At 38.7% G+C, this 21252-nt stretch overlaps 1 protein-coding gene across 7 annotated transcripts in view; it reads right to left on the reverse strand.

Moving 5' to 3' along the window:
- Positions 1-21252, reverse strand: part of Spef2 (sperm flagellar 2) — a 188934-nt gene that overhangs the window by 56551 nt on the left and 111131 nt on the right. For all 7 annotated transcript variants that reach the window (XM_058572081.1, XM_058572080.1, XM_046422327.2 and 4 more), the window contains 3 exons: positions 16587-16723; positions 4791-4918; positions 4570-4708 (listed from right to left, as the gene is read on the reverse strand). In XM_058572081.1, the coding sequence (XP_058428064.1) occupies positions 4570-4708; positions 4791-4918; positions 16587-16723 (404 nt within the window). The remainder of the gene's footprint in view (positions 1-4569; positions 4709-4790; positions 4919-16586; positions 16724-21252) is intronic.

The raw sequence follows: 21252 nt of genomic DNA on the forward strand, positions 1-21252 counted from the left end.
AAATATATACAGTCCTCAAATTTGACAGTTTTTTCAATAATATGATTCACTAAACATTTATTGTGTGTCGGGGACTGTGTTAAATGCTCTCACAGGGAGGTAAGTCACTTGCCTATGATTTTGTCTTGGTGGAGTCAGGATTTGAACCCCAGCCATGTAACTCTAGTGTCTACAGTGAATTTTGCTGGTGTGAGGCTCTGTTTATTAAACACTTTGTACTTGAACTCTTAACATTTTGGTGCATTTCTGTGCGTAGGCGGTACATAAAATGAAAACATCACAAGTTATTTTGTCAGGATAATATACCATTTTTTAGAGCTGATCCCGATATCTAGATGCTGTTTCCACAAATGCTCTGTGGGACATTCAATAAATATTGACTTCTGGTTATCAAATATTTATACATTTTTTAAAAGATAAGAGAGTATTCAGCAAAGGATAAGATATAAAAGCAGGATTCTGAAAACCTTGTTCTGAGTTCTTTTTCTGCTGCTGACTCACTGTGGGACCTGTGCAAGTTATATCACCTCTGTGGCTCAGTTTTCCTGGGAGAAGAATGTGGGTGGTACAATGGCAGAACTACTCTGCTCACCATGTTCATAAGGTTGAGATGAAATAATCCAAGAACAAGGCATATCACCAAGGATCAAAGGATTTAAACACCCAATGTTTATTATGGCCTTAGCTAAAGGCATTGCTGGCTTTCACAATTTATTTCAAAGAAATTGAGGAATTACTAAATATTCCTGAATAATCTAAGATAGGCAGGATTTAAGAAATATTCATGACTTCGTTGAGAAGGTTAGGAAGACAACATCAGTGAAAATGTCCACTTTTACAAATGTTGTAAATATTTTCTCTTGGGTCAAAAACTTGAACCCAATTTATATGGCATTTACTTGAGATTCACATAAAACAAAATGACACAGAAAGTTCAAACTGGAAAATTTTTATGAGGCAAATGCAAATAAAAAAATAAAGTAAGGCACATAGGACTGGTATTTGAATAAAAGTTAAATTCAAGACAAAAAATTTACTTTGGCAAAAATGGTTATTATGCTATAAATAGTTCCAGGAGATCCTGAAGATTCGCTTTAGCATACTTCTTCCAGTGTCCAATAATGCTGCTTGGAGAAGTAGCTTAAAGGGGAGCCAGGCTGCTGGGCCACAGACCCCAGAGCTGCCAGTTACTATGCTGACCTCTGCCACAGCTCTTCACCTGTCAACTGTGATCATTCCTAGTTCCTGTCTCAGATTGTTGTCTTGGGAATGAAATAAGATGTGCCAGCCTGTGCTCAGTGTTTAGCTATTACTACTGCTGCATCACTATCAAAACTATGACGAAGAAAATGGATAAGGATGCAACAGCCACAGGAGTTTTTAGCTTTCATTAGATTTTGCAAGATCATCGAGGTATGGAAATGTAAAAGAACAACAGTTGAGAGGCTGGGGTTGTGACTCAGTGGTAGAGCACTTCTAGCACATGTGAGTCACTGGGTTCGATCCTCAGTACCATATAAAAATAAATAAAATAAAGGTATTGTGTCCATCTACAACTTAAAAAAAATTAAAAAGAAGAGCAGTTGTTTTGATCAGAATTACCTGTAACACTTTTAAAAAAATGAAAAACATAAAATCCATTCTAAACCTAATTCTAAATATAGCATACGAAGCACAGCCATGTTTTCATTCTTTCTTTTAAAACTTCTTAAGTTGCCCTACTATATGTTCTCCTGCTGAGGGCCCACTGCTAAAGAATTATAATAGCTTTAATAAGACTGATTTGTCCCAAACTTATTGAACTTTACAAGTACAAAGTATATAATGTATGTTATCTCCTAGTATCCATAAATAATATCATGATTTCTATTGAATGGAAAATGTGTTTGTATTTTTTTCTTTGATGATTTCTTTTCGGAAACTTCTCTGCCTGGCTGATATTGTAAGTTTGATGTTCTTTATTTGTCAAGTTGTGCTTTTATCCTCATCAACTCTATTCTCCTTTTCTCAGGTTTATCTTCTAGCTTCCTTTTGAAGTTACATTGATTCTATTCTTTCACATCTAATAATAAGTCAAAGAAAAAAACCCAAAAGGAATACATCCATCATATGTGATGAGTATATATATACATATACACATGTGTATTATATATACTCATTATACATATATACATATATATGTATACAGACAGAGAGAGAGAGAGAGAGAGAGAGAGAGAGAGAGAGAGAGAATGCACCATAGTGCATGTGCACAAAGGCATTATTATTTTTTTTAATTTCAGAAGTTTTTCTACTGTATGCTCTTGCTGAGGATCCATAGCTAAAAAGAGTATAATATCTTTGGTGAAACTTATTTGTCTAGTATTTACTGAACCTTCCAAGTAGAAATATAGATTGTATGTTATTTCCCCCCTTTTCCACATATATACCATATGGACTCAATGTCGACATATTACTGGCTTGTACAATTTGATTAGCTTTTTTTGGGGGGGGAGGAGATAAAATGAGAACCTTATTAAAACAAGAGAATAACTTAAATATTTAAAACGAAAACATACAACTGTAGAAATTTTAAAAACATGATACATTTGAATATAAACTTGGGATGAAAAAATATTTTTAAATTAAAACTAAGAATCTATAATGAAAAATTTTTATATTTATCTACAAAAATATTCAAAACATTCTACATGTTAAAACTCACTACAAATAATACAAGGTAAACATCAAACAGAGTATATACTTGTAACATGATCAACAGGTAGCTTACATCCTTAATATATAAAGAAGTCATAGGAATCAATAAGAAAAAAAGGATACTCCAATAGAAAAGTGGGCAAAAGTCACAAAATGACTTCAGGAGAAAGAAAATAAATGACCACTAAACCTATGAAAATATGGTAAGCTTCAACTATAAAAATAGAAATATAAATTATAAGAAGATATCCACATTTTTACCCAATAAGTGGGCAAAGATTGAAAAAGAAGATAGAATCTAATGTTGAGAGTATTCATACAACCTGCTGCTTGAAATGAAATTTAAAATTTTAGTGTGATAAGATATTTTAAAATTTCAAATTACTGTGTTATCTGTCAATAATCAGTTGACTAATATTAGGATGAAGTATACATGAGGGCTGGCTTGGGGGTGGTTTTATGAATAGGTAGGAAAGAAATAGAAAAAAGAAGAGTCAGTCTTAGGATTTGCGTACATGACCGTTTGGATATGAGGTGTACCCTGAAATTCCCCTGCAGGAAGGTTTGGAGGTGAAATGATTAGGATATAAAAGCTGTAATCTAGTTAGTGGATTAATCCAGTTCTCGTTTTTCTTTTCCTTGCCTTGACTGATTAATCCATTTGATGGATTGATACTTCGGGTGGATCATGGGTGGAGCTGTAGGCAGGTAGGTGTGAATGGAGGAAGCAGGTCTTGGGGGTGTGCCCTGGAGGACTTTCTATCCCTGGCTCCTGGCTCTGAAGCTCTCTGTTGCCAGGCTGTTACACACTGAGCAGCTTTCCTCTGCCCACTTCCGCCATCTTGTTCTGGCCACCCCGGGCATACAGAGTCAGAGCTGCCCAACCATGGACTCAACCTCTGAAACTCTGAGCAAAAATAAACTTTTCTTCCTTCCAGTCAGGACTTTTGGTCACAGTGATGAAAATCCGACCAACACAACCCAGTTAACTACTACTTTTTAAGGAATGTCTAAGAACAAGTAAAACACCTCAGCTTCACTAGCACATTTAAGTACCTCTTGGGTCAAACCCTTCTGCATCAACCAGGCTACCATGAGGCCTTGCCCTTGTTATAAAAGCTTCCCAGCTGGTTTCCAAACTGCTCTTCCTGCTCATTTTTCTCCCCTATAGGATCTTTTGAGACCAGCAACTGAAGCTTTCCATCTCATTCAGATCAATGCCAATACCCTAATACTGACCTCTGGGGCCTTAGGTACCATGGTCCCCTACAATCTCTCCAGTCTTATCACCAAACCACTTGCCCATTCTCTCTCTGCTCCAGCTACAACAGTCTCCTTGCTGTTTTTCAAAAGCACTGAGCATCCTGTACCTTCATGGTCTTTTCCCTTGCTTTTCTCTGTGGTTGAGATACCCTCCTCTAAACATGCACGTGGCTCACTCCATCACTTCTCTCCTGAGTCTGTTCAAGTGTCACCTTCTTAGAAGGAATTTTTAGAGCCATCATAGACAAAATTATTACAGAAATGTTTATTTTCCTCTTGCCCTGCTTTCTTGCCATTGACTGACCATATGATGGTGTTCAAGACAGGCATGTGATTAACACCAGACATGAGTGCAGCCACATGGACCAACAAAGGGGACAGGAATTTATAAGACAGAGGCCAAGAGGGAACCTGCAAGGCAGAGACCTTGGCTTCTCTTTCCAGAAGTGTTGCCACCACATTCTCATTCTGAATGCAAAGCACAGAAGAGCCTCTGCTCTGGAGAATTAACCTGGTAAAAGTTCAAACCATTGCCTTTCTCATCCTCACTCTCAGGCAGGTCAGAGAAATGAACTGGGCCCTGGCCCAGCATGTCACCGCTGTCCTTACATTCACTCTTTGGTGCAGTTCTGCCTTTGTTTCCTCATCATCCCACAGGTCATCAGGAAGAGAGTTGAAATCAGCCTGCCACTGAGCTACGAAATCTTGCTTGTGATCAGGACGCCTTAGAAACTCCTGGAAACTTGTTCTGTAAGACATTGAGAGAAGGAGAGGGATATTATATGTCATACCTGTAAACTGTAAAATTCTGACTCTGGAACTTTACTCACCTGATCTGGTATAAGTACGCAAGTACAGCATGCTGGTCTTCTCTCAGATGCCTGAGAACCGTTTTGATGGTGCTGATGTAGGAATTCTCTATTAGTTCCCAGTAAGGTATTAAAAATGAAGGTAATTCCTGTTCATGGTAAAGCATAGAAATCATTGTTTCAAAATGAAAACTCTTCTGAATAATTGGGTCAAAAGAGTATTATAAGCAAGCAGATCAGGAAACAGTTGCAATTAACTGAAGCATTCCCTGTGAAACTTCCCACTTCTCTTTTCTTTCCCTCTCCCAGTTAATTACCATTCCAAAGAATTCTTCAGGTCTCAGTGCAGACATCATCTCTTCCAGGAATCATCCCCTGACCCAACAGTTTTGCAAGATTACATTCAGATGGCCTGAAGTTGGCCCTTAGCTCCCTGTACTCCTATTATCATGACATCAATGACATTAATTGTAAGTGCTTATTTATTCAACTCTAGAATATCAGTCCTGTAAAATCAAGAATTATGATCATCTTCTTCATCACCTCTTTTTTTTTCATCTTGTTCACCTCTATCCAATCTTTCCTTAATTACCATAGTGCCTGAGACCTAGTAGATTCTCAAGGAATATTCATTGAATGAATGAATCGAATCATCACATTTTGCCTCAGCTGGAAAACTGCCTCCTAAGGAGAACGCAAAGATGCTATCTCAGAGGGATGAATAAGATCCTGTACCTGGATGGATTCTGTCCCTTCATGTCCTATTTCCCAGTGCCACTGTCCTCTCTCATTCAGGTCCTTATCAGCTCTTGTCTAGAAGGTACAGGTATCTCCTGGCAAATCTCAAGAATTCTTTTCAATATCCATGAATAACATTTCAAAACCAGCTAATAATGACTGAGAACTTATAACCACCAAACAAATTTGTTTTAATTGCTTTTCCCATTTGAATATGAAGCAGTTGAGTCAACAGAGGCCACAAAGCCCATATAAGGTCATGCAGCTGCTGAGTGACGTGGCTGGGATTTGAACACAGACAGACTAATCACAGCCCACATTTTAAAATGATTCACCCTCCTGTCTCTCTCAGTTACTGTTTTGAAAACAGATTCCAACATGTTATTTCTGTAGAACATTCCATGGCTTCAACTATCCAGCAGATAAAATCAAACAATCCAGCACTCTTTCAATGTCCTTAGAAATCTGATCCCTTCTCCTGTTAAACTTGACTCCTGAAGCCGCCTCTGCAGACTTTCTGCTTCCAAATACATTGAGCTATTTTCTCTTGGGCACCTCCTCCCTAACTAACTATATTATTCCCTCCTCTATGTTATTATAACAGTTTCTATTTTGTTTACAAATACAGCGTGCTATAATGAGTTGCTTATATTCTTCTGTCTTCAAGCAAATTTTGTTCTGGGACATAGAAACTGCAACTTACGTGTTTTTGTGCTCCCATCCCTGAGTGCAGCATTTGCAAATAAGAGGTTTTCAATGGATGTTGACGTGGATGAAAACAGACGCTCATGAATCCAGTTTTGACATTAGTTAGAGTTTTGGGAGACTGGTTGACTGCATTTAGTTTTAAAAGCCTAAGATTTTACATCCAACCATAGATTAATGTATTTATCTTAATCAAATATTCATGATTCATTTATCTTAATTAAATATTTACATTTCCTTTAATGCTTCTCTGACACTACTTTACAGCTTTTTCTGACCTAGCTTCTTCTCTTTCTGGTTTCAACAGAAAACCAGAGATACCTATCATTCGTGTATCTCTCTCTCTCTCTCTAGGTCATGCAAATTTATATATATTTATATCTATATAAATATATAGATATATATCTCACAGTCTCTCTTAAAAGAAGTGGTATCCAGAGTGATGCTAAAGAGCATTTTAAATAAACACACTTTTTTTTTTTGGTACTGGGGATTAAATCCAAGGGGGATGAACCACTGAGCAATATCCCCAGCCCTTTTTATATTTTATTTTCAGACAGAATCTCACTAAGTTGCTGAAGGCCTCTAACCTCAGCCTCCTGAGCTGTTGGTGTTATAGGCATGTGCTAAGATGCTTGGCAAATAGACACACTTCTGAGCCTCCCTCCTGGTCAATTTCAATCCATTAATCAATGCCTGTGCCAGAGAGTTACCAGCTAAGAATGGGCCTCATTGAATTAACATTCTGCTCTCACAACTGTCATCTATCTCTGGTAATTTTGTGAGGAAATTTCTGAATGCTATCTTGAATTCAAGAGATCTTACGTCTGTGGTACTCTCTGATCCATCAACCTCACCTTGCTATTAAGGCAAATTAATGGACCAGTTGAACAAGATTTATTCTTCCCAGGCAGTCTCCAAGCGATCATTTTATACTTTATAAGTGCTCAGAAGCCATATGTTTAATGATTTTCTGAAGTTTTGCCAGGGATTAAGTGTAGACTCTCAATTTGTATGTTAATAAGCATCATCCACCTGTTCCTAAATATGTAGGCATTTGACCTTGGTTAATCATAGGTAACAGAAACCTTGCAAAGTGAAATTGAGGCTAAGGGGGTCTATTTTTTAAGAAGGGCCAGGTGAGAATGGATCAGAGTTCTGAATTGAACAGTGGTCTACTTTTTGGCAGAGAAATCCCATGTCTGTCAGCTTCCTGAGAATGATAGATTTCCAAACTTGGAACACGTGGCTCTGTGGCCCCTGTACTCAACTTCAGCCTAAGGAACAAGTGCAGGAGGAGGAGGAGGTGGGGGAGGAGAAGGACTGCTATGATTTGTGGCCTGTGAATGAGGACACTGAATGGGTCATGGAGCCCAAGGCACAGCTGCCTCTTTGGAGAAATCCTGCCTCTTGGGCATCTGTTCTTGTATTTCCACAAGCTGGAAAGCAAAGACCTTTCACTCTGATTGACTCCTAGCTGCTCTCTGCACCTTCCCTTGTGACTGGCAAAGAGGGTATGGAGGCTCGCCTTGCACTTGACTGCTGCCTGAAAAAGCCAGATCTGCAATCTCCCTTTTCATGCTCTTTCTCTCTCTCTTTGCCTCCGTGTACCTACTGAGGTAAGGCTGACCAGGGTCCTTAGGAGGCCTGGAACTAGGCTTACCAGACAGAGTACAGATGCCTGCTTAAATTCATTGCTTATTAGAAATCCAAATGTAACTGGTGACATATGCTCCTCTTCCTTGGCAGGTGAACTCTGCAGCTCCTGTGGGAAGCCTTGAGGGGGAAAGGACCAGGCTGATTCAGGTGACCTGCCTCGCTGTAGCAGCAGCAGCCACTCTCCACAGGGCCTCACTCAGCTCACTGGAGGTCTGGCCTGTGTCTGTCCTCATTGTCCCTCTTTCTACCCTGCTCAGTGCCCTGAAGAACACAGGGAAGCTGTCTTGCCCTCCCGTAGTCTAAGTGTATTCTCCTGCTCCTCTGCTGTTACCTGTGGTGCTGCATCCCCAGTGAAGACCCAGGTCCCCTCCGGTGGCCCTCTCTGTGCAGAGGTCATCTTGAGCCCCAAGACCCTGCTCCCTTACTTCTTCACCTCAAGTATTGAGTCCATAATGACTCCCAGCTATCCCTTGTTTGGGAGGAATGATTGAATCCTTGTAGTTTCCCTTACTTTCTGACCATACTTTATTCTATCTCCTCAAATTTTCATTTATTTTTCTCCAGAATTTTTACTGCTAAAAGACGTACAGGGGAACTAGTATCATATCTTTTTTTTTTAATTTTTTATTGTTGGCTGTTCAAAACATTACATAGTTCTTGATATATCATATTTCACAATTTGATTCAAGTGGGTTATGAGCTCCCATTTTTACCCCATATACAGATTGCAGAATCACATCAGTTACACATCCATTGATTTACATATTGCCATACTAGTGTCTGTTGTATTCTGCTGCCTTTCCTATCCTCTACTATCCCCCCTCCCCTCCCCTCCCCTCCCCTCCCCTCCCCTCTTCTCTCTCTACCCCCTCTACTGACATTCATTTGTCCCCCTTATATTATTTTTCCCCTTCCCCTCACTTCCTCTTGTATGTACTTTTGTATAACTCTGAGGGTCTCCTTCCATTTCCATGCATTTTCCCTTCTCTCTCCCTTTCCCTCCCACCTCTCATCCCTGTTTAATGTTAATCTTCTTCTCATGCTCTTCGACCCTACTCTGTTCTTAGTTACTCTCCTTATATCAAAGAAGACATTTGGCATTTGTTTTTTAGGGATTGGCTAGCTTCACTTAGCATAATCTGCTCTAATGCCATCCATTTCCCTGTAAATTCTATGATTTTGTCATTTTTTAATGCAGAGTAATACTCCATTGTGTATAAATGCCACATTTTTTTTATCCATTCATCCATTGAAGGGCATCTAGGTTGGTTCCACAGTCTAGCTATTGTGAATTGTGCTGCTATGAACATCGATGTAGCAGTGTCCCTGTAGCATGCTCTTTTTAGGTCTTTAGGGAATAGACCGAGAAGGGGAATAGCTGGGTCAAATGGTGGCTCCATTCCCAGCTTTCCAAGAAATCTCCATACTGCTTTCCAAATTGGCTGCACCAATTTGCAGTCCCACCAGCAATGTACAAGAGTACCCTTTTCCCCACATCCTCGCCAGCACTTGTTGTTGTTTGACTTCATAATGGCTGCCAATCTAACTGGAGTGAGACGGTATCTTAGGGTGGTTTTGATTTGCATTTCTCTGACTGCTAGAGATGGTGAGCATTTTTTCATGTACTTGTTGATTGATTGTATGTCCTCCTCTGAGAAGTGTCTGTTCAGGTCCTTGGCCCATTTGTTGATTGGGTTGTTTGTTCTCTTATTGTCTAATTTTTTGAGTTCTTTGTATACTCTGGATATTAGGGCTCTATCTGAAGTGTGAGGAGTAAAGATTTGTTCCCAGGATGTAGGCTCTCTATTTACCTCTCTTATTGTTTCTTTAGCTGAGAAAAAAGTTTTTAGTTTGAGTAAGTCCCATTTTTTGATTCTAGTTATTAACTTTTGTGCTATGGGTGTCCTATTGAGGAATTTGGAGCCCGACCCCACCGACTGTAGATCATAGCCAACTTTTTCTTCTATCAGACGGCGTGTCTCTGATTTGATATCAAGCTCCTTGATCCATTTTGAATTCACTTTTGTGCATGGCGAGAGAAAGGGATTCAGTTTCATTTTGTTGCATATGGATTTCCAGTTTTCCCAGCACCATTTGTTGAAGATGCTATCCTTCCTCCATTGCATGCTTTTAGCCCCTTTATCAAATATAAGGTAGTTGTAGTTTTGTGGATTGGTTTCTGTGTCCTCTATTCTGTACCATTGGTCCACCCGCCTGTTTTGGTACCAGTACCATGCTGTTTTTGTTACTATTGCTCTGTAGTATAGTTTGAAGTCTGGTATCGCTATACCGCCTGATTCACACTTCCTGCTTAGCATTGTTTTTGCTATTCTGGGTCTTTTGTTTTTCCATATGAATTTCATGATTGCTTTCTCTATTTCTACAAGAAACGCCGTTGGGATTTTGATTGGCATTGCATTAAACCTATAGAGAACTTTTGGTAATATCGCCATTTTGATGATGTTAGTTCTGCCTATCCATGAACAGGGTATATTTTTCCATCTTCTAAGATCTTCTTCTATTTCTCTCTTTAGGGTTCTGTAGTTTTCATTGTATAAGTCTTTCACCTCTTTTGTTAGGTTGATTCCCAAGTATTTTATTTTTTTTGAAGATATTGTGAATGGAGTGGTTGTCCTCATTTCCATTTCAGAGGCTTTGTCGCTGATATACAGGAATGCCTTTGATTTATGCGTGTTGATTTTATATCCTGCCACTTTGCTGAATTCATTTATTAGCTCTAATAGTTTCTTTGTAGAACCTTTTGGGTCTGCTAGGTATAGAATCATGTCATCTGCAAATAGTGATAATTTAAGTTCTTCTTTTCCTATTTTGATGCCTTTAATTTCTTTCGTCTGTCAAATTGCTCTGGCCAGTGTTTCGAGAACTATGTTGAACAGAAGTGGTGAGAGAGGGCAACCCTGTCTTGTTCCAGATTTTAGAGGGAATGCCTTCAATTTTTCTCCATTCAGAATGATGCTAGCCTGAGGCTTAGCATAGATTGCTTTTACAATATTGAGGTATGTTCCTGTTATCCCTAGTTTTTCTAGAGTTTTCAACATAAAGGGATGCTGTACTTTGTCGAATGCTTTTTCCGCATCTATCGAGATGATCATATGATTCTTATTTTTAAGTCTATTGATGTGGTGAATAACATTTATTGATTTCCGTATATTGAACCAGCCTTGCATCCCAGGGATGAATCCTACTTGATCATGGTGCACAATTTTTTTGATAAGTTTTTGTATCTGAGTGGCCAGAATTTTATTGAGGATTTTTGCATCTAGGTTCATTAGAGATATTGGTCTGTAGTTTTCTTTCTTTGAAGTGTCTTTGTCTGGTTTAGGTATCAGGGTGATGTTGGCCTCGTAGAATGAATTTGGAAGTTCTCCCTCTTTTTCTATTTCCCGAAGTAGCTTGAAAAGTATTGGTATTAGTTCTTCTTTAAAGGTTTTGTAAAACTCTGCTGTATACCCATCCGGTCCTGGGCTTTTCTTAGTTGGTAGTCTTTTGATGGTTTCTTCTATTTCCTCAATTGATATTGGTCTGTTTAGGTTGTCTATATCCTCCTGACTCAATCTGGGCAGATCATATGACATAAGAAATTTATCTATGCCTTCACTATCTTCTAATTTATTGGAGTATAAGGATTCAAAATAATTTTTGATTATCTTCTGTATTTCTGAAGTGTCTGTTGTGATATTGCCTCTTTCATCCCGTATGTTAGTAATTTGAGTTCTCTCTCTTCTTCTCTTCGCTAGCATGGCTAAGGGTCTGTCGATTTTGTTTATTTTTTCAAAGAACCAACTTTTAGTTTTGTCAATTTTTTCAATTGTTTCTTTTGTTTCGATTTCATTAATTTCAGCTCTGATTTTAATTATTTCTTGCCTTCTACTTCTTTTGCTGTTGTTTTGCTCTTCTTTTTCTAGGATTTTGAGATGAAGTATGAGATCATTTATTTGTTGGTTTTTTCTTTTTTTAAGGAATGAACTCCAAGCAATGAATTTTCCTCTTAGAACTGCTTTCAATGTGTCCCATAGATTCCGATATGTTGTGTCTGTGTTTTCATTAATCTCTAAGAATTTTTTAATTCCTTCCTTGATGTCTTCTATAACCCATTGATCGTTCAGTAACCTATTGTTCATTCTCCAAGTGATGTATTCTTTTCCCTTCCTTCTTTTATCATTGATTTTCAGTTCTATTCCATTATGATCAGATAGGATGCATGGTATTATCTCTACTCCTTTATATTGTCTAAGAGTTGCCCTGTGACATAATATATGATCTATTTTTGAGAAGGATCCATGTGCTGCTGAGAAAAAAGTGTAACTGCTTGATGTTGGGTGGTATATTCTATATATGTCAATTAAGTCTAGGTTATTAATAGTGTTATTGAGTTCTATAGTTTCCTTATTCAACTTTTGTTTGGAAGATCTGTCCAGTGGTGATAGAGGTGTGTTGAAGTCTCCCATGATTATTGTATGGTGGTCTATTAGACTCTTGAACTTGAGAAGAGTTTGTTTGATGAACATAGCTGCACCATTGTTTGGGGCATATATATTTATGATTGTTATGTCTTGTTGGTGTATGGTTCCCTTAAGCAGTATGTAGTGTCCCTCTTTATCCCTTTTGATTAACTTTGGCTTGAAATCTATTTTATTTGATATGAGTATGGATACTCCTGCTTGTTTCCGAAGTCCATATGAGTGATATGATTTTTCCCAACCTTTCACCTTCAGCCTATGTATGTCTTTTCCTATCAAATGCGTCTCCTGTAGGCAGCATATTGTTGGGTCTTGTTTTGTGATCCATTCTACTAGCCTGTGTCTCTTAATTGGTGAGTTTAAGCCATTAACATTTAGGGTTATTATTGAGATATGGGTTGTTCTTCCAGCCATATTTGTTTATTTATGTTACTAAACATGGTTTGTTTTCCTCTTTGATTATTTTCCCCCCTTTAGTGTCCTACCTCCCACTGTTGGTTTTCATTGTTATTTTCCATTTCCTCTTCCTGTAATGTTTTGCCAAGGATGTTTTGAAGAGATGGTTTTCTAGCTGCAAATTCTTTTAACTTTTGTTTATCGTGGAAGGTTTTAATTTCATCTTCCATCCTGAAGCTTAATTTCGCTGGAAACACAATTCTTGGTTGGAACCCATTTTCTTTCAGTGTTTGAAATATGTTATTCCAGGATCTTCTAGCTTTCAGAGTCTGTGTTGAAAGATCAGCTGTTATCCTGATTGGCTTACCCCTAAATGTGATCTGCTTCCTTTCTCTTGTAGCTTTTAAAATTCTCTCCTTATTCTGTATGTTGGGCATCTTCATTATAATGTGTCTAGGTGTGGGTCTCTTATGATTTTGCACATTCGGCGTCCTGTAGGCTTCTAGGATTTGGGGTTCTGTCTCATTCTTCAAGTCTGGGAAGTTTTCTCGTATTATTTCATTGAATAGATTGCTCATTCCTTTGGTTTGAAACTCTGTCCCTTCCTGTATCCCAATGACTCTTAAATTTGGTCTCTTGATGTTATCCCATATTTCTTGGATGTTCTGCTCATGGTTTCTTAACAGTCTTGCTGAGCTGTCTATGTTCTTTTCAAGTTGAAATACTTTATCTTCATTGTCTGATGTTCTGTCTTCTAAGTGTTCTACTCTGCTGGTAGTATTCTCAATTGAGTTTTTAAGTTGGCTTATTGCTTCCTGCATTTCTAGGATTTCTGTTTGTTTGTTTTTTATAACCTCTATTTCCCTGTATAGTTGATCTTTTGCTTCTTGGATTTGTTTATGTAATTCATTGTTGAAGTGATCTTTCATTGTCTGATTTTGCTGTCTGATGTCTTCCTTGAGACTCCAGATCATCTGAAGCATGTATATCCTGAATTCTTTATCTGACATTCCATCTGCTGCAGCTATTACCTCTTCTAAAGTTGAGTTGACCTGCAATGCTTGTGGTCCTTTCTTTCCTTGTCTCTTCATACTGTTTGCGTTCCTTTCTACTTGGTGAAACTGTTGTGCTATTGAATTTTCCCCCTATATATTTATATTGGTCTTGTATAGTTGCAAAGTCTCCCTCGCAGGCGCGGGCGGCGGCTCTGTCCCTCTGCGGGCCGCTAGGCTTGTTCTGTCGGTGGTCACAGTTCTGTCTACTTTGCAGGCGCAGGCAGCGGCACTGCCCCTCTGCAGGCCTCTGGGGCTGTACTGCCAGTGGGTCGCAGGTGCGCCTACCTTGCAGGCGCGGGGGGGGGGGGGCGGCTCTACCCTTCCTCAGGCCACTGGTCCTGTTCTGTCTCTCGGTTGCAGGTCTGGCCTGTTCTGATGGTGGTCACAGTTCCGTCTACCTTGCCGGTGCAGGGGGAGAGGGCGGCTCTGCCCCTCAGCAGCCCGCTGGGCCTGCTCTGTGCGTGGTCACAGTTCCCTCTACCTTGCCGGTGCAGGGGGAGAGGGCGGCTCTGCCCCTCAGCAGCCCGCTGGGCCTGCTCTGTGCGTGGTCACAGTTCCCTCTACCTTGCTGGTGCAGGGGGAGGGGGTGGCTCAGCCTCTCAGCAGGCCGCTGCTCCTCTTCTGCCGGTGGGTCGCAGGCCCGCCTACCTTGCAGGAGTGATTGGAAGCTCTGTCCCGCCGCGGGCCACTGGGCCTTTTCTGTCGGTGGTCACCGTTCCACCTACCTGGGAGGCGCGGGGGGTGGGGGGCGGCTCTGCCCCTCAGCAGGCCGCTGGGCCTGCTCTGTGCGTGGTCACAGTTCCCTCTACTTTGCCGGTGCAGGGGGAGGGGGCGGCTCAGCCTCTCAGCAGGCCGCTGCTCCTCTTCTGCCGGTGGGTCGCAGGCCCGCCTACCTTGCAGGAGTGATTGGAAGCTCTGTCCCGCCGCGGGCCCCTGGGCCTTTTCTGTCCGTGGTCACAGTTCCACCTACCTGGCAGGCGCAGGGGGTGGGGGGCAGCTCTGCCCCTCAGCAGGCCGCTGGGCCTGCTCTGTGCGTGGTCACAGTTCCCTCTACTTTGCCGGCGCAGGGGGAGGGGGCGGCTCAGCCTCTCAGCAGGATGCTGCTCCTCTTCTCTCATATCTTAATATTGATGCTTATTTAGTTATTTAATTCTTGTCCTCTATTTTCTGCTTGTTTTCTATGGCTTTATTTTTTTAAAGGGCTTTCAGGTTTGGAGTTCAGGAATGTGCTTTGGGTTTTGCTCATCACTTCATACCCGTTTTAAACATTAATTTTAATTTTATCTCATTCCCCCAAACCTCTTCTATATTCTGCTTCTAGGAGTTTTTTTTCCCAAATTTTTTAATTGGTACATTGTAGACCTAGGACAGTTTTGGAATACACACACACACACACCTATACATGTAATTTGTATATAATTTGTATACATATATATACATACATGCATACATACACAAATACACAAATACAATATGTAGCTTCTTTTTGGATGAGTGTTGTACATATTTATAATGATATATTTAATGTTCTCATCTTTAAATATTTTCTGTTTTAATTTTACTCTCAATGATAATTAATTACTTCCTCATGAACCTATCAAGAGTCTGTTACACGCTCTGCACTGTGTTTGATTCTGTGTTTTATACAGTAAATTATTCAACGTGCTCTTTCCTTCCATCCCCAAATTTCCATCTAACTGAGGAGACAGGACATCCCTAGGAGAGCTCCTTCCTAACAGCAACACCTCAGGTGCTACAGTTTGCCTTTGAATCTTAAATGATTTGCAGGAATGGTTCTTGCTGGATTTATCAGAATAGGACATCTCTGGGGATTACAGTAGAGAGAGGGGACTTAGACTTGTAAAAGCTTCTTTCCTTTTAAAAACGTTTTAAATCACCATTCTGTGCAATTTTCCTCAACCGATTTCCCCCAACCGGAAGTGCCTGGTGGCAGCTGGGCTGGGCAGCTGTCAGAGAAGGATGGGCTCCCTGGGGATCTCCTTGTTTAGCACACCCATTTCAGGCTCTCAGGTCAGAGAGCTGTCTCCTTTTTTTAATATTTATTTTTTCATTGTAGTGGGATGCACTACCTTTATTTTATTTATTCATATGTGGTGTTGAGGATTGAATCCAGGGCCTCACAGGTACTAGGAGAGCAAGCTCTCCACTACTGAGCCACATCCCCAGCCTCAGCTATCCGCTTTTTTTTTTTTTTTTTAAACAGGCTTACTTAGCTTCAAAATTTTCTCCTATTTCTAAAGAATCAGAGGTTAAACTCCATTTAAAAGCATGTGAGCATTAGAACTGGATAGAGGGTCATAAATTTGCTGTGTATGTGTTCAGTGGAAGTCATTCTAGGAAACTGCATTTCTGCTTGTCCTCGGGAAGAAAATTGGTCCTCCCAGAACCCATTTGCTCTCTTGATTTTAGCACTCAACAGAAGTTCAAAATATGACTCAGAAACTCAAATGAACAGGAGAAACTTTGAGATGTGTTTTAATGATAAACTCTAGAAAATTTGTTATTTCTTCTCTCTATTCCCCCGACCCCCATCTCTCTCTTACTTTCTTTCTGATTTTCTTTCTGTAGTTCTGGGGATTGAACACAGGACCTGTGAATGCGACTCAAGAGTTATTACCACTAAGCTACACTCCTAGCTCTATCTCAGATTTTTGATGAGTGCACATATATTACCAGTTATGAAATGATTTTTGTATGTTGCAAATAATGATGTGGATCATAAACCAGACAAAGAATGGATTCTTTGACTGTAAGTTGCATACCTCAGGGATTGGTTCATTCACGTAGACCCATTCTTCAGATCCTGGCTTTGGTAGTGGTGGTGCTGTTGGAGTGGGTGATATGTCTGTAGAGTCGGCAGGTGATTTTTTTACTGGTGTTTTTCCTCCTAGTGATTTTCCTTTAGGAGGAAATTAAACATGCATATTAAAACATTTTGATACAAGTAGATGAACAAGACAGAATTCTTTCTAGTAAATAAATCAATCCATGATTGCCAGGGACTTTAGGCAATTCATTAACTATTTCTTGAGTTCCTTTATACAGTCTTACAAAATAAAAATGAAAATAAATATCTCATTCTCTTCTCCACAGCCCCCAAATTAACCAATAAAACAAATAGTGATGAAATATTTTCTTTTTTTAAGGCAGTACAACTGCTCTCATTCAATTGGCTATTGAAAAACTTGATGTTTTATTTCCATTTTTGCCCTTCTATACTGAACATGTGGTTATTATGAAGTTTGGACTCTAGTGCAAATTGTGTTTCATTTCCTAGTGCAAATTTAACTCTCTGTCTGGGATGAGAAAGGGGACAGCTAGAACAAGAGTGGTGCTGTTGGTGTCCCTTGGGTCCAGGGCAGAGGACAGGAAAGAAGGACAATCCAATTCTTAAGAGTCAACTGGAGGAGGTGGGGCAGGCAGGTGGGAAGAGGCCATTGCAGATCCTGAACCTCCCTCCACTCCCTGCAGGTGACAAGGCTTCTAGGAAAAACTACTTTTCTTGCTATAGCCAGAGAGTAATTGATGGTTGAAGGTAGGTGCTACGCCATAAGTCTGGCTGAATCAAGGTGTGAGAAAAGAAGAAGGAATGAAAGGGAAAAGGGGGAAGGGAGAGCATGGGAGGCAAACAGAGGGGAAAGAAAGGAGAAGAAGAGGAGACAAGAGGAGGAAAAGTGGAAAGAGGAAGAGTTGGTGTAGTGTTCTAATTTAGAATTTGAAAAGACACCCACTTATCTGTATTGAGCATCAAGAAGAGTCTAGAACAATGGCAAGTTTATGGTCTGAATGACTTGTTCCTTGACTCAGAGAACCCCAATGTTCTCTGGGATCAAGGCTATTAAAGGTTAGAAATTCACTCAATTTTAATTCCTCTTACCTTCAGATAAATTATTGAGATGTTGAGATGCAGTTTATAGATGCCCATAATATAGGGAGTGCTTTCTTTGCCCCAAATATATTTTTCTAATGAATATTATTTAATGACAATGTTATTTAGAAAAGTAAATACATCTTCCACTCTTATGTTAATTGAAAATACATGGATTATAAGTAGAGGAGAAATTGTCAACGGTGTCCTGTGGGCAGTTTAGGTCATTTTTACTTACACACACTTAAAAACAGTATCCATTACCATAGATCTGAAATTGTATCTAAATTTTTGAAAATGTAGAAAAATTTAAGAAAAATTTTGGGCACGTAATAGCTAAAGATATTCAGTATACACACGCATATGTATATGTACATATATATACACACATGTACATATATATGCATATATATGAGTATATGTGTATATATATATATATATATAGTATAGGATGAGTTTTCATCCTTTGACCTGAATCTCTGGTGAAATAAAAGTGATATTTTTATTTCATCCTATGCCATATATATGTGTGTGTGTATATATATATATATATATATATATATATATATATATATAATACACACATTTATATATAAACACACAACACATATATATGTATATATATATTTATAAAAAAAGAAAAGTGTAAAAAATGTGTATATACATACATATATGTGTGTGTATATATGTGTGTGTGCATGTGTGTATGTACGTGTGTGTGTGTGTGTGTGTGTGTATAGTATAGGATGAGTTTTCATCCTTTGACCTGAGTCTCTGGTGAAATAAAAGTGATATTTTTATGGTAACCTCAAGATGAATTTTTCTAAGCAGAAATCCTATGAAGGGCTTAGTAACTATAAACTTGGAACTATACTGAGTAGTCACTTTTTTTTTTACACTTTTTTTTTCCTTTTCTTAATAAATATCATGATTATTTAGTGAAAATTAAGAGAGATAGGGAATAGTTTTTGAACTATTTGGCTTTGAGTCTGTGTGAGTTTTATCCAAATTTTTAACAATAAAAATGTCCATGGGAGGAAAGACTTGAAAGGATAAATATTGTGCACCACAGTGATGGAAAGATGTCAGTTTTGAACAAAACCTTTGAAATCATCTTAAGTGCAACAAGGAACATTGCTTCAAAGGCTTCAGTTTCTAATAAGAAATTTGCTTTCACTTAAAAGATTGAATCCTTGAATGCTTGGTGTAGCTATTCCTCAAGGGTGAATGATTTGGAGAATAAGTTTTGGCTAGTATGTTGTACAGGTAAATTTTAGCAACTTATTTCTTAAAATAAACTTATGGTAACATGCAGAAGCCTAAGGAACTAGTACAGGTAATAAAAATAAAGTAAAAAGAAAATTTTGATTTTAGGATACAGGATTTATTTAATCGATATTACAAATAAAGAAATAGTCAACCAAAGATGAAATGACTGAGCAATAGGTTAGAGGGGAAAAAAATCAGTACCAACTTTATAAAGACCTAAAAGTCAAGACCTGAAACAAAAAATTAAATAAGAAAATAAACAATTCTTAGGTAAGAATAAACTGTATTAACTGACTAGGAGAAGACACTAAGAGAACAAAAATACTTTTGCATTAAATTAATACCCAGGGAGATTAGAGGATTGAGAGGTAAAAACTGTAGGAAGGAGGAAAAGATATGAAACATCTGATTTATTATGTTATCAAGAAAGGCATTATTGTTATTATCCTTTGGTTCCAAAATATTTCTAGTAGAACCAGATTTTATTAATAGTTTCTCTAGGGAGGAGCCAGAAGTTTAAGTTAGCAGCGATGGCTTTCTAATTGCCTTGGGAGTCAGCCACATTGGGCCAAAACTGACTTTTTAAAAAAATATTTTTAGTGTAGACGAACATATTTTATTTTTATTTATTTATTTTATATGGTGATGAGGATTGAACCCAGTGCCTCACATGTGATAGGCAAGCACTCTAACACTGAGCCACAACCCCAGCCCCCAAAACTGACTTTTAACTAATAGCTAATGCTGATGGCTGCCTAAGCTTCAAACAGAGACAACCAAAGCTGGTATTCAGGATGGCTTGGATAAGATTAAAATTTTAGCTTAGAAATTTAGTTGACTGAGATAATACAATCAGGAAGAGAAGATGGGCAGAATTAGGCAAGGAGCCAGAGACTGATCATGAACCAGCTTACTCTCTAGCTCAGTATCGAGAAGCTGTGTGAAAAAGCTCATGTAAGGAAAGTTTCCTCTCCTCACTGTCCTAGAATTCATGTTGCTCCTCTGTGGAATTAGAGAGATGGCATATGGACAACCGAAAAGTAATGAGATTGATATCTGATATCACTTACAAAACCTAGTTTTAGTATAATTATAATCAGTGATAAGTGAAGGGCTCTTCCTTGGTCAACTTTACATAGAATTCCACTTTCTATCCACTGTCTTTGGAAAATTGGTCTGGGTCCAATAACAACAACACATATAAGTTTACTATAAGCCAGAATTGATTCTAATTATGCCTTACAAATGTTTCTTATATTCCAATGACTACAATAGAGCAGTAAGCCTTGGGCTCTAATGTAGAGGTTCACAAACTTTAATGATCAACAGAATCCCCTGAAGATTTGTTAAAATACAAGTTGCTGGGCATCCCTCCTGGAGTTTCAGATTCAGTAGGTCTGGAGTTAGGCTGAATATTTGTATTTCTAATAAGTTCCCAGGTGATGCTGCTGGTCCAGGGCCAACACCTTAAGAGACAACGCTCTTGTAGATACATCTAGCAAAATCGATTTCATTTCAACTTTGACTCTTTTTTCTATCTTCCACAGTACTTCAAATAAGTGAGTTTAATGTTTTTAACATTGACAGTACAGTTTTTTTAGAGGCCCATAGCACCTATAATAACTGAAATTTAACTCAAGTTAGAAGGCAAGCACTGGAACAATACTAATGTGAACATGTGGAGCAGATCACAGGAACTAAAGATGGTATTATTGTATTCCCAAGTGTTCGTTGGTGAGAACTCTAGTCTCAACAGATACTCCCCAAGGGAGAAGAATTCTGCAAACAATATGCTTTTGGATCCTACCTACTACATCTCTCACTCCCTGAAACATGCATGTTGACATAGAAAAAAAATCCTATAATTAAAAAACATTTAAACGTGATGCAACTTAGCATTTTCTGAACTTAGTTAGTTAGTATCTTTATTAGAATCCTAATTAGCATCTCCCATGTAAAACTATAGAGTTAAAAGCCATTGCTTTCTGAAGGACTATAAAGGGTCAATGGCAAATGGATAGAAGAGGCTAAGAAACACTGTTAAGATTACCTAAATAGAATTGTGTATGGAATCTCAATGTTAAGATTTTAGGAGAGGAGGGGTAGAGATTGATCTAACATGCAGAGAAGAATATAAATGAGTCAAAGACACCAATATCAGAATAGAAGGATGATTTTGAAGAAAGGAGAAAAGAGATAGTTGCTCAACTCACAAGAGATTCTTTAAATATAATCATGATCAAATGTCCTGTGAGATAAACAGATAATCGATTAATAGTGTTCACCCATGG

The sequence above is a fragment of the Marmota monax genome, unplaced genomic scaffold (assembly GCF_021218885.2).
Source record: "Marmota monax isolate L192 unplaced genomic scaffold, Marmota_monax_Labrador192_F-V1.1 WCK01_AAM20220418_F8-fsc00077, whole genome shotgun sequence".
Lineage (NCBI taxonomy): Eukaryota > Metazoa > Chordata > Mammalia > Rodentia > Sciuridae > Marmota > Marmota monax.